The sequence below is a fragment of the Acanthochromis polyacanthus genome, chromosome 18, assembly GCF_021347895.1.
Source record: "Acanthochromis polyacanthus isolate Apoly-LR-REF ecotype Palm Island chromosome 18, KAUST_Apoly_ChrSc, whole genome shotgun sequence".
Taxonomy (NCBI): domain Eukaryota; kingdom Metazoa; phylum Chordata; class Actinopteri; family Pomacentridae; genus Acanthochromis; species Acanthochromis polyacanthus.
Window position 1 is genome coordinate 15,710,354 of NC_067130.1, and position 13,001 is coordinate 15,723,354.

Genomic DNA, 13,001 nt, shown 5'->3' on the forward strand with positions numbered 1-13,001 from the left:
AGTAAGGGACAGCAGAGGGCGCCAAAAGCATGTTATCACATTGGCAGGTCCTCATGTTGACATGGAGGCAGATACTGTACACAGACAAGCTGAAGAGATGCTTTAAAACCACAACGGAACACAATTAAACCCATTCGTAAAGAAGAAAAACCTACGAATCAGGTGTGTAGATATCGGAAACTAAAACAGCCGAGTGAAAGCGGGAAACAGATAATCATGAACTAAAAGGCAGGCAAATTAACAGGAAGGTTGTAAAAGTCTTCTAACAGCTTATTTACGGTATTTGCTGAGCAATTTAGAGAGTTATGCTTTGAATACAAAGAACAGAGTGGAGACCAGGCGAACAATCATCGGCTGGTAGAGCTGGAGCAGATGACTGGTAATCTTGTTAAAGGCTCACAGGCTGGTGCACTGAGGAGCTCTACTCACTTTAGTCCTCTAATCAAGTCATCCACCTGGAAAGGCCTGCTATGATCCTCTCCATGATGCCTTGTGATCCCTCCTCTCTCTCTCTCAGCTTCACACATCTAAATTACTCTCACATTTTCTAAGTGATTCAGTGATGTAACTGAATGTACTTTCTATAAGCGACAAAAATGCTTTCAGGTTAGAATCAGTGTTGGTCAGGTAAGGACTTTACAATAAGCTCTGGTGTAAGAGAAACTCAGAATTTTTAGCATAAACTCTAGAAACACAACAAAATTACATTGGACTACCTCCAAAGACTAAAGTAAAAGTCCTTCCGACTACTTATGGCAAACTTAGCAACATCATTTACTATATTAGATATGAATTAATTATGTTCTTAAATTTAAAAGAGCTCCAGGAGTCTCTTAAATTGGATGGACTGTACAAGATAAGACATTTTATTAGAATACTAAGCTTGTCTGGCCAAGGATAACAGAAGAAAATTAGCATGTTAGGTTGTCTCTGGCTTTGGTAGGATGGTACACTCCTTTTTTAAGTTTTATTGCATCTATCAGGTGTGTAAACAGGAAGAATACAACTGACACTGATTTTGTTTGCAGTTAGTTTCCAGGCAGTAACGTGATACAAAAGCAGCATAATTTCTTTCCTGTTGCGGTTTCTTTTTCTTTTTGTTTCAATTATAGTCAATTTCCTTCTTATTTATACATTGAAACAAACAAAATTTGTTAGTAATGATTGTTTACCAGTTTAACTTTGTAAAAATTGAAATCACACGTCTTATTTGGAATAACTGCAAACAGTGAGTAATCCTAAATGCTTCAACAGAAGGCAACTGGATTTTATTTTGGTCCATAAAGGCATTTCACAACTAAACCTAGAAGCTTTTTTAGTTCAAACGGACTGTCTGGTATTTATTCAGGGTCACCTGAGGGTTCATTCAGATCTCAGATGATTCAATGGCTTCACAACGATCGGAAGCCCACATGAATCAAGGCTCGTAATGACCCGAGACTCACACGAATCATGGAGTGAATGATGGTGAAACTTCCTGGGGAGGGATGTCAGGAATGTATTGTACATTGGTGTCGTGGGCCACCTCCCCTGTGTAGAAACTGCCATTCCAGTTTAATCTAGAATAACACTGAGTAGATTTAAAAGGCAGTAAAAAAAAAAAAAAGAGTATATGTCTCTCTGTCTCTGATTGGCTCTTCCTGCCTTGACTTTTCTTGTGATTAATCATGAGATCACTAGAGAGCTGCAACTTTCAGTGAAGAATGTTTTACTCACTACAGCACTATTGAATACAGACTCTTCTCGACCACCCAGACAGACATATATATACAGGTATAATATGGTTCTTACAGACAGATAACACCACTGAAGTATGGCACACCAGCACAAATAAAGCCCTGGAGGGGTGAATTCTGGGTAGTGTAGGCTAAACCCAGATCCAAAGTGTGACCAACACCCACGTCTAATTGCACATCCACCGGTGAGATTTAATTAGCGAAGACGGTTGATTCCTGAGCGGGATGAATAGTATCCTCACACCCATGATCCCACACATCCTCAGGTGCTTGTGACACTTTGTGAATTGACCCCTTGAAGATGCTCAGTGGGGAAGCCCTGAAACAGCTGGAGGACACAGCGAGCCACAAGAAACCTCAAGCTGATACATGTGATGTGGGATGAAGTCATCTTCTCTGATCATTCGTCCCGATTCTACACGCGTCAGAACCATGTGATCAATACTGAGCCAGTCACAGACACTAGCCTCCTTTGTGAGGATGTTTTGCCTCATTAATTGTGACAAACAATCTCCTCGCACAGACTGAATGCGTCAAACAACAATTATTACTGAGGCTACTGCCTGTGTTGTACGTGGCTGTTACTAATCACACACATCCGCGACATCCATTCATGCTTTATTCCAAATACGCACCTCCTCACCCTCACAGAAACACACACACACCTTGGCGTGGCACTCACTGACGCCCATCACACACACTTACAACATATTGCCTTGCTTCGAAAGCATATGTGGGTCGGCCCAGAGTCCTCTTCATAAGCTCTTTGTGATAAATGAGCGAGCGCGGAGATTGCTGCTGTGGTGGTCGTCAGAGAGAATAAAGCTTTGTCAATGAGAAAACAGCACTGATGTGTTCAAGCTCTTATACTGTATGCCGCCTTAATGTGATTCCCAAAACACAGACGCTTTCTCTTTTTGCCTCCAAAACAACATACATGCACGCGCGCACACACAGCGACTGCGGATGGATTAGACAGCTACTATGCGGCACACAAAGGCTCTCCTGCAGGGGTAGACGTGCTGCCACTGTGCAGAGAGACAGAACATCACACCTCCGCAGGCACAACTACTCTAATCCCTAATGCGACACTATGTTCTCCTTGCAGGAGGTAACAGAGGAATACGGTTATACTTTATTAATTTGCCAGCTGTTGTTGTCACAAAATACCATTGAAAGTAAGTTGTAAAGCCGAATTCGCTTTGCTAAATCTTTAAACAAGGTTTATACAGGGTTTACCAAGTTAAGTTTAAGAACTTTTAGGAACTTTTTATAATCAAATAGGTGCAATATGGCTTAGAATTACCCCTTTTCTTTCTTCTTGATATGCAAGACGAAAGGGATAGATGAATTAACCACTGATAAATGATTAATTCATTTAAGTTCATGTAAGTTTTTGCTAAAATTAAAACTTTTCCCATTATTGTCGCAACAATCTGGCTTGGGATTTGAAGGATATAACATCTTCCTAAAGTCTTCAGTCTGAAAACATAATACAACTATCATTGCCTTTTAAATCTGGTATAAAATATTAATTTTAAAACTTTCCTCAGTCTTTCTGAGACCAGGTTTATTCAAAGAAAAAGTGCATTTAACACTTGTTGACTATACTTAAAAACTTCAGTCTAAAAATTAGCATATATACCAGAATTCTGACAGTAAAGTGTGAGTGCCAGTCAACTTGGTTTAACCAGATGGATGCTGATTTGTTTGTTTGCCTACAAGTTGCCCTGACATGCTAGCAACAACAGTTAAGCGGCATTATCCTGAACTACATCTGTGAGTGATGCAGAGGGGTTGGTGTCCCTGAAGGACTTGTTTACAGGATTAATGACGCACCTCCTGCTGCCTTTTATTTACCCATAAAAATCAGGCTGATTGTTCCAAAAAGGAAGCAATTATGTCATAAAAATCAAGCAACATCTAAATACATGAAGAACATAAACAGGTAACTGCCATGAGACATGAAAAGAAATTAAATAAATGCATTGTCATGAGATATGGAAAGGAGTACTGACTAATTCAAACAGACTACTCTAACACTGCTTCTACACCCTCCAAAAATACATTCAACCTCGCTCATGCTATGAAATGTTAAGGTCAAACTTCAATCTTTTTTATCTGCGTTCAGTTGGAAACAATGCTCCAGATTGAACTCTGTATGCTTTTTTTTTTTTTTTTTTTTTTTAAATCGCTCTTCTCGAGCTGTTGCAGCACTTCCGCTTTCAAAAAAACGTGCGACTCCTGCTAGATCTGTCTGACGTTAGAAAAACACACACTTCCCTCTTTTCTGCCTCATTTCAATCATTTCCTCTACGAAATGTTCACACACTGCACTGTTGCGCCACATTGTTCTCTGGCCTTTTCAGACGTCACGTTAGCACCAATTCACAGCAATGTTTTACTTTGAGTAACTGCTGCCCTTTCAAATTATGACCCAAAACAAAAACTATATTTGCCGGGTCCGGAAGGAACATTGCGAGTTACCGCCCATTCCTGAGGTCAGGAAGAGCTGAAGTGCATAACGGGAAGGCGTGCTTTGACCTTCCCCAACGACTGTCGCCCAGCGACTCCGTTACAACACGCACTGGAAATGAACAGGAAATGGTGATGACACCAACCAGAGCACTGAGCTGGTGCTGCTAAACCCCCCCTTCAGGAAGCCTTATGAACTTTCCTGACAATCTCCCATGATCTGTGATTTCTAATCCTTATCTTTGACTTCTTTTTCTGTCACGTGCAAATAAAAAAAACCCAAAGTAAAACAATCTGCTTCCAGCACAGATTGCAGAGAAGAGCGCAGGGAGCAACTGCAGTCTCCATGCTCCTGCCAAGACCGCTCAGGCGTCTTGCTAGTTTCTGTCAAAAAAAAAAAAGGGGGGGGGGGGGGGGGGTGAGAGGGACTGTCATTGTGAGCACAGTTAATTTGAAGAATGAAGGGACAAAATGAAGAGACTGCTGGTGAGTCAGACAAGTACCATGGATTCAGAGTTATGCGCTACAGAAGCATGCTCGAGAAGCACAAAGGCTGAGCACTGTATGAGTGAAGGTGTGACTTCTGTTGGACTTTATTGGGTACACTGTGTAGCTCCTTTAAAATGGGACAATTTTGAAGGCCATTCTGAACAGCAAAATGTAAAAATGAAACCTACGGTGGGCCACTGTGAGCAGGATTTGCTCAGGTCACGTTGCCTGCATGTAGAAACTTAATTATAGAAGAAAATTACTTTTGACAGAATAAATAATCACCTGCTATATGATGAGACACGTAGGCGCTGTGACCTTTGAATGAGAAGTGCAACGTTTCTGCCTTTGGATTCCTTCACCCATACAGTGCAGCAGGTACGGCGCTCAGGTACAGGTGTACACACACACACGCACACACATGCACAAAGCTTGCTGGACACACACACTTACCCCTCGCCTCAGGCTCCGGAGGCAGTGCATTTTGGGTTTGGAGGTCATGAAGTCGTTGAGGCGGTGGGAGAGGGGCTCCTTGTGCTGCTTGGGAGACTGGGGGTCGTTGGGAACAGCAGAGGGTGAGGGCGGGGATGAGGCTGGGGGGGCAGGTGGGGGCTGGTGGGGGGACGTTAACAGGGACATAAGCTACCAGTAAGAGAGGGAGCCGTGACGGAGAGGAGGAGGAGGAGGAGGAAAAACATGGAAGAAGAAGAAGAGGAAAGAAGAAGAAGAAGTAGAAGAAAGGGGGCAAGAATCCAACGGAAAAAAGACAAAGGAGGAAAAGGAGGAGGGAACACAAAACGAAATAAATAAGCCTCCTACAAATATTAAAAAATAAACACACAACAGAAAACCCCAACAGAACATAAAGACAACCAAAAGGAAACCTACTGTATGAATTGTTATGTTGTGAGGGAAAAAAAAAGAGGAAAAAAAACTGTCAAACACAGAAAACATAAAAACGGTTAAAAAGAACAAAACGACCAGGGTGAGTAGGAAGCGTTAAATGTGTTAAAGCAAGCGGCTGCAACAAAGCAAACAGCAGAGAGTTTCAGTCAAAGCGCATGCTGCCGGCTTCCATTTTAGAAATCCTTTCCCATTTTTTCCCCCCTTTCCCGACCTCATCAAACATGCCAGCTAAGAAATTCGCCACATCCCCGAGGAGATCAGCCGCTGGATTTGAGGTCACCGTCAGACAAATCTAATTGCTTATTTCTGTCCTCAAACTGCATAATTCACGAACCAGGAGTTTAGGAGGGAGAAGATGAAGCAGTGATGAGCTCTAAGATGCCACAAAATGCGCATGCATGGGCAAGTGATTCAGAAACCCTTGTTTTCAAAAATGAAGAGACTGAAAAATTCCTAGAGACCCTTGTTCTGGAAGGCAAGAGTAGTTTCGAACGTGTTTAACTTGCATGCATGTGTGCTTGTGTGCATGGACAGTAGAAGTACCTCTCTGCACGGCTCTGTGCTGCTGCTATACAGAGATTGCTGTATTTTTAGGAGGTTGCACTACAGCGTCTGCAAATACCATATTGCTGTACACAAAAGTACGCTGGGGTTTTCTCATCTAGCATTGCACACACTTGCCTCCAGTCTTTCCCACACACACACACACACACGCACGCAATTACTCACTCATGCTCTGGTCTAAATTCAATACCAACAGTGCCACCAGCCCATAAGACAGCCAGAGATCAGTTTTGCTGTTCAGAAGCAGGAAACTGTAGGAAGCTACTCGAGGCTGATCGCCAGTCAATGGAAGAAACGGCGAAGGGAGACTGTTACTTCGGATCCGACAGCAAGTTAATATCTGCCAGTTGAGTTCATCCACAGAGTGAAGGTAGAAATACATTAGTGTGTGTTACAGAAGGGAGGCTCCGAAAAACCGGTGAGGGTGATTGCCGGGGAGGAGGAAACGGGTGGCAAATAATAACAACAAAAATGGCAATACTAACAAAGAACTAGCAACAAATTCCTTCAGCTTAACATAGTGAACAAAAGTCAAAATATCTACACAAAAATGGAAGTAAATGAAACACATAATCAGTACTGGGAACTACAAATGTAACATTGAACACATATATTTCTATACAAGACAACAGAAACATGACATAATACAAGCTAGAAGATCCCTTCGTCACATCAGACAGAAATCTCCCTTAAGTGTAAGGTGACCTCCAAGTTAGGAAAATGCACTAAAACCAGTGGGGCTTGCTGTACGTTCGAGTGTAAAAGTGGCTCTGTGTTAAGTGTTCATTCATGTGTTACCTTGTTCTTGTTCTTAATGAAAGGCCACAGTTTGCCCTTGCTCTTGCCAGCAGGCTTCTCTTTGCCCTCTCTGGAGTTGGACAGGCTGGTGTCAGACGCCGTCCTCTTCATGGTCTGGCCGTAGTCCTCGAACTCCACATCTCCCGGGGGCTCAAACCCGGACTTGTAGGACTCCACCACCTGCTTCGAGTCCTTATAGGAGACAGAAATAGTGACATTTAGCGGAGGTCTTATTCTTCATGTATTTATTCACATTTTTTTCAAAAATGCCAAACAATGACTTAAAGGAGGATCTCTCTGTGTTGGGATTGTCCAGTTGATCATCAGGTCTGGAGGCATTATGTGGCCTGGTGACTCAGTTGTTTATAGTATTTTCTGTGAGATAAGAGTCCATGAGTGTGTCATGAAAGCAGAGGGGGGAGCCGTTATTCAGTTTGTGGGCCACGGAAGAAAGAGGAAAAGACCTAAATCTGTCAGGCAAGAGTTGTGACAAAACACCAAGGTCGGGGACACAGCCAGGCTCATCAGACACAGGAAGAAGCACATGAATCAACTGCAGCGTGCATGGAGCCTATCTGAACTGATAAGGGCAGAGGGTCTGGTTGGAGTTAGGAACAGAGGTTAAAGTGCTCTCCCGACATGTGAGAAGAATACGAGAGGAAGAGACACAGACGGAGGGAAGAGCATGTGATATATTATTCCCTGTTGTTGTTTACTGCAGCAGAACAGTTACAGGCTGGAGTCATCTCCCTGGAGCTGGGCCACGCTCACAGCTAGACGTTCACACACATACTACGCAATCGCTGGGGATGGTCTTGTTTTTGTCATACGGCAGGCAGCCAACATGTGACATCTCAATATATCAAGCTGTTAATTTTCTCTTTAACATAAGCGAAGGCTGCTTTCCATATCCAAACAATAAATAACAATTAGCAACGAGACAGAACTTAAGCCAACAGCTGAATATGTGCTTCAAAGAAATACACACACTGAAAATAGAAAAGTTCTCACGAGCTGATCAACAACGTTGGAGCGATAGGAAGCCCAGTGGTTATAGCTTCCTCCTATTTCCAGAGCAGGTACAGCTATTCTGGCAGGATTAGATGAAAAGATCAATACCACTCTCATCACTGCCCATGAAATATGAAGCTATAGCAGCTGGTTAGCTCAGCTTAGCAAAAAGAGTGGAAATGAGCAAACTCTTGTTGGACAGATTGAACAAACAAGTATGTTCTTTTAAGTATTTTTTTTAAATTTTATTTGTATATAAGTGTGCTTTTTTCTACTTTTTTACCTGTGGCTGGGAGTCACCAATTGTAATTTCGCTGTGTGGAAACACAATGACAATAAAGATTCTTGATTTTTCCTTCTTGTTTAACTGGCAAACTAAAGATTTGTTAGTTAGGCTATCTGTTTCCTTGTGTTCAGTGGTGTTAACTGATTTTTCATTGTTTTTATAATATGAATATGTGCATTCACACTCAGTATGTGAACATTCTACTTGCTGTGTAGTCACACCTTATGGCCAATCAGAGAAAGCCCCAGCTACCCATCAGATTAATTACTGCCAACTATCTGGAGACTGCAAGGTTTGATAGCAAGACTGCAGAGGGAGGAGAGAAGAGGCGAGGAAAATATCAAAAGACGTTACTGTTGAACTTAAAAGTAATTTTTTTAAAGGTAGCGAGGGTGCTTAAACTTTTGTATATTTGTAACTTCTCACTAGATTACTGTTCTGTTAAATTTGTTTGGCATTCATGTGCAGTTTGTCAAATAAAATTCTGGCATTTTAATGTTTTAACAATACTTCCTATTAAAGCAGCAAGACATATTATCTGCGTAGCTCACACACTTCAGTACACTACAATGGTCTATTTATCACAAGTCATATCATCACAATAATAAACAATGTTATCACACGTTGCAGATTTTCCTCATATTATGGAGGCCTTGTATCCACTTATTATGTTTACTTACAGTGAGAGAAATGAAGCTATTCCACTGACTAGTGTACAAATCAAGACGGGACAGTCTGTTAAAAGTTTTCTAAGTAATGTTTAGCTCTAAAATCAACCCTCTTCTGTTTCAACCACACTCGTCATACTTGTAGCCTTCATCTATGAGTGGACATGAGGGCGTTGAGGTCAGCATCTCATTACCAGGCACTCAAGTTGATGCATCAATGACGAATATTGCCATCTGTGTGCTCACTGATTAAGTCATATGAAAGTAATGGAGTGTCCAGAAATTTAGTACTGCAGGTTCCTTTTACATTCTAAAAATAAGACTAATCAAAACTGAAGTAGACCCTTAATCCCTGGTAAAGCTCAAATTTCAAAAAACTTCATTTCATGAAGCCACCATGCCTCCTAAAACACTCATGTCTGTCATACTTTACACCTCTAGCGTGCAACAAAAGCCAAGTCAAACATGTTAAATCTAAAGCCAGAAGTGAGAGAACAATGACATCATCGCTGTTATTTTTTCTGTCTATGGAAAGCTCCCTCACAAAGCCACAAGATACGACCTGACTGCTTTTACAGGCTCAATAGTCTGTCTTGCTCAGGCAAATGAACTTCCTGTGTAAAATCGGTGGAATGTCCCTTTAAAAGGGACTACTTTGTGTATTTTTAACACAGAAAGCCCCAAGAGGAGTTCAATGGGGAAACACAGCATGTGCTTGTAAATCATTGATTTTCTTACTACAAAAGGGAGGCCACCACATAAATTGGATCAGTGTGTTCAGCTCCTCTCTCGGCTATAACACGGCCCTCCCTCGGTGGTTTGCTCTTCGCAGGTGGGTTGTTTTTTATTTTTAAAAAGCCCCCCCAAGAGTCCCATTCCCCTACCACACTTGTTGCTGAAGTAAAAGCCTTATCGGTAATGTGGGGGAGGTGACTGACAGCCTGGCTGAGTGAGTAATAGGTCCCATATGCTGGTGTTTGTGCACATTTCTACTCTTCTGTGTACTCACGGTCTTGGGCTCGATGGACTCAGCAGCATTCGTCATTCCGTCTAAACACTTCCCAACGATGGGCAGCACTTGGCGGTCCACGTCTGAAAATGTCTTCATGCACACTCCTATCCTCTCAATTCTTCTCTCCTCCATGTCCTGAAGTTTCTGCACAACAGTGAAGCATATTCAAACGTAAATAGCAGGACTTGAGTTGAAAAATGGTACAATGCAAGTCAGAAAGCGCTCTGTTTTGATACTGAGCATCAAAGCTTGACCACAGCAAACAAAATCGGAAAAAAGAACACTGAAAAATCATGAACGTTTTTCTATTAAAATGGCTTGTGCAGGATAACTACAGCCCTAATTAGAGTTGCTCGTTACCCTCACTGTTTCCTGCATGTTGAAAATGTATTTTTAGTTGTCAGCCTGGAGGGGACTGGTGGTGGTGGGCTGCAAACAGCTTCGAATTGAAAAGCTAACAAATGATTGCACATGAATGTGACATTCTGGTAGACTATTCAGTCAGCTACATTTGTATGGAGGGGTTTCCACAAAGAAAAACAAAAGTGAAATGTAATGCAACAACAAATCAGTTTAAAGAAGTTCTACCGATAAACTTTCCTGCCGTGGTATTTACCTGGAATATGTTGGGAATAATCGTGTAGTAATGTTCATTCTGCTCCTGGTTGAACTTTTGCAGGTAGGAGGAGTAATCGCCCTTACTGTCAGCAGCCATCTGGTGCCTCATCTGAGCTTGCTGCCGTGCCTGAGGGAAAAAAACCCAAGACAAACATGCACATCACAGACACGCTCTCTTCACTAAACCTCACTGTCCCCCGATAAACACGGACATATGGGTTACATACACACACAGCCAGAGTGTAGAAACCTAAATGATTTGACATATTTGTGCATACGAGTACTCATGCATACACATGTGCACACACACATAAACATTGAGCTCAGTCACAGGTGCAAATCCAAGTGGGGAAGCAGCAACAGCCTTTGGTATTAGATTATATGTAGGCCGGTACAAACACATAAAGGGAGACGACAGCCTGCGCTGGCTGCAGAATGAGGGGATTTGTGACTGCCCGCCGGTCTGGCCTATCTCTACTGTCGATAATGTTGATTATTTTAAGCTAGTTCATTCTAAGGGAAGTGAGGCAGGCAGTCAGAAACGCAGCAGGGGCAGCCTATTACAGATCCACAGCAAGCAGATGGAGATGAGATTATCTCAGCTAGACAGCATGTGGAGTGTGTGTGTGTGTATGTGCGTCGTGGTAGTGTTCATCCAGCTAAGCACTCGTATCTGTTTCCTCTTTCCATCAGATCCAAGGCCCGTCCACACACAAATGCTGATTTCACTGGGTCATCTATAACAAAGAGTCACCCTATGAACCTGTGATTGTAATCAGCATTCAGTCTGCTGAATGCGGACACACACACAAAAAAAAAAGCGCAGCTGTGTAACTGTGCAGGGAAGTAGTGGGAACGTAACCCTGATCTGTCGTAGCCCTGAGGGAACCATTTAGAGGACTTCATCCAGTTTTCACCTACACGCCGATCTGAGGCAAGAGCTGAGTCTCTCACACACTCACACACATATGGGTAAGCAATCGAGGGCATAATAGAGAAAAAAGGAGGACATCTGAGTAGAGACACTCGTCAGATACAAAGGTACATTATTTCCAGCACATGAGGAATGACAGATAATACCTCACTGGAAAATGATAGTCACATTCTATCGGAAAAAAAAAGGAAGGTGAAATCCGGAGAAGAGCTAAAAAGCACACGAGAAAGTCCAGCTGTTTAAAATCTACGTGCCGGCCTGTGGGCATGCAATTGCGTATATGTGTTGTGCTGGTGTAGGTGCATGCAAAGTGTACACATTATCACCATGGTAACCTGGCAGATAAAGAAACTTTGAAACAAGCGGCTGTGCCTGCAGCCACATCACATCCTGTTGTCATTCTGTGGAAATTACCTGTTTTTCTGTTAGAGCTCTGTGCGGATATATACACAAGGCCTCTTCATTTCTAGCTATCTGTTTATCTAAACGTGGCTTAATAGGGATCAAAAATGAGGAACAAGAAAAAACTCTGAATGGAAGCTGGGAGGTAAAGATTTGCCTTACACAACGTTATCAGCATTTAGATTATTTCTGTTTCCAACACATATAAACATCAGGGCGGGAAAGTGTTCAGCAGAAGACAGCGCAGTAAGCCACTGATCACAGTCAGACAGGACAGGGCGTGGTAACAGACCTGGTCGAGGCTATGTGTCAGACTCTACAGGAGACCGTGTGCGTATCGAGACACAAGTCGAGACAGTGTGTGTGTTCCCACAGATATAAAACGTTCTCTGCCCGCTGGACCTACCTTATGGGAACTTCGCTTCAAGGCATGGCATAAAATAAATATACAAACACACACACACACACACAAAAGGATTGTTAGCTGTTTCCAGCTAAACAAGAAGTTGCCATAGATGCACTTCCTGGACCACCATGACTCAAAGGGGGAAGTTGGTATCAGGATAAACAAACACAATCACCATGAAAATACTGGAATTTAAACTGCTGTTTAATGCTATTAAAAGAGGCTGAACAGAAGTAGAGAGGAAGCCATTATGTAGTTTTTCTGTTTTATGACTGAGACTCTCAATAATAGGGAAGTCCGTCAGTGTATGCGACTGACAGGGGTCCCTGAGAGAGCTCAACAGCCTTCTGTGGATATCTGAGCGGAGGATCCAAACCCCAAATTGAGGCATTTGTTTGCCAGAGGTGGAGAGGGAACAGTTAGAGGTTTGCTCCAGCTGTGCAGAAAAACCACAATACCTCAGCTCAACAAACAGCAGCTCTTTTGCATTGAGGGAAGACATCAGAGTACAGAGAAAAGCAACTCCTGAAACTCAACCTGTCGAAACAGTTCCTTTTTTTACTGTTAGGGAACCGTAGGTCTGTTAAAAATGTTAATATTATTTTGTCATTTGTAACATCAAATCCTATTCTCACCTTTGGCTGCAGAATACTCTTAGACACAAGAACACACTTAAAGAATCAGATTCCATCGCCT

General features: G+C 42.4%; 1 protein-coding gene across 25 annotated transcripts in view; it reads right to left on the reverse strand.

The window, feature by feature from the left end:
* The window catches only part of LOC110950497 (formin-binding protein 1), a 64,638-nt gene that overhangs the window by 13,179 nt on the left and 38,458 nt on the right, over nt 1–13,001 (reverse strand). For 7 of the 25 annotated variants that reach the window (XR_007937409.1, XM_022193095.2, XM_051938127.1 and 4 more), the window contains exons 7-12: nt 12,306–12,320; nt 10,562–10,690; nt 9,943–10,089; nt 6,969–7,160; nt 5,154–5,342; nt 2,442–2,534 (exon numbers count right to left, since the gene is read on the reverse strand). Coding sequence is in view for 24 of the 25 variants with exons in the window: in XM_022193095.2 (XP_022048787.2) it covers nt 2,442–2,534; nt 5,154–5,342; nt 6,969–7,160; nt 9,943–10,089; nt 10,562–10,690; nt 12,306–12,320 (765 nt within the window). In the remaining variant the exon portion in view is untranslated. The remainder of the gene's footprint in view (nt 1–2,441; nt 2,535–5,153; nt 5,343–6,968; nt 7,161–9,942; nt 10,090–10,561; nt 10,691–12,305; nt 12,321–13,001) is intronic. The other 18 variants (XM_051938133.1, XM_051938135.1, XM_051938128.1 and 15 more) reach the window with 11 other exon arrangements.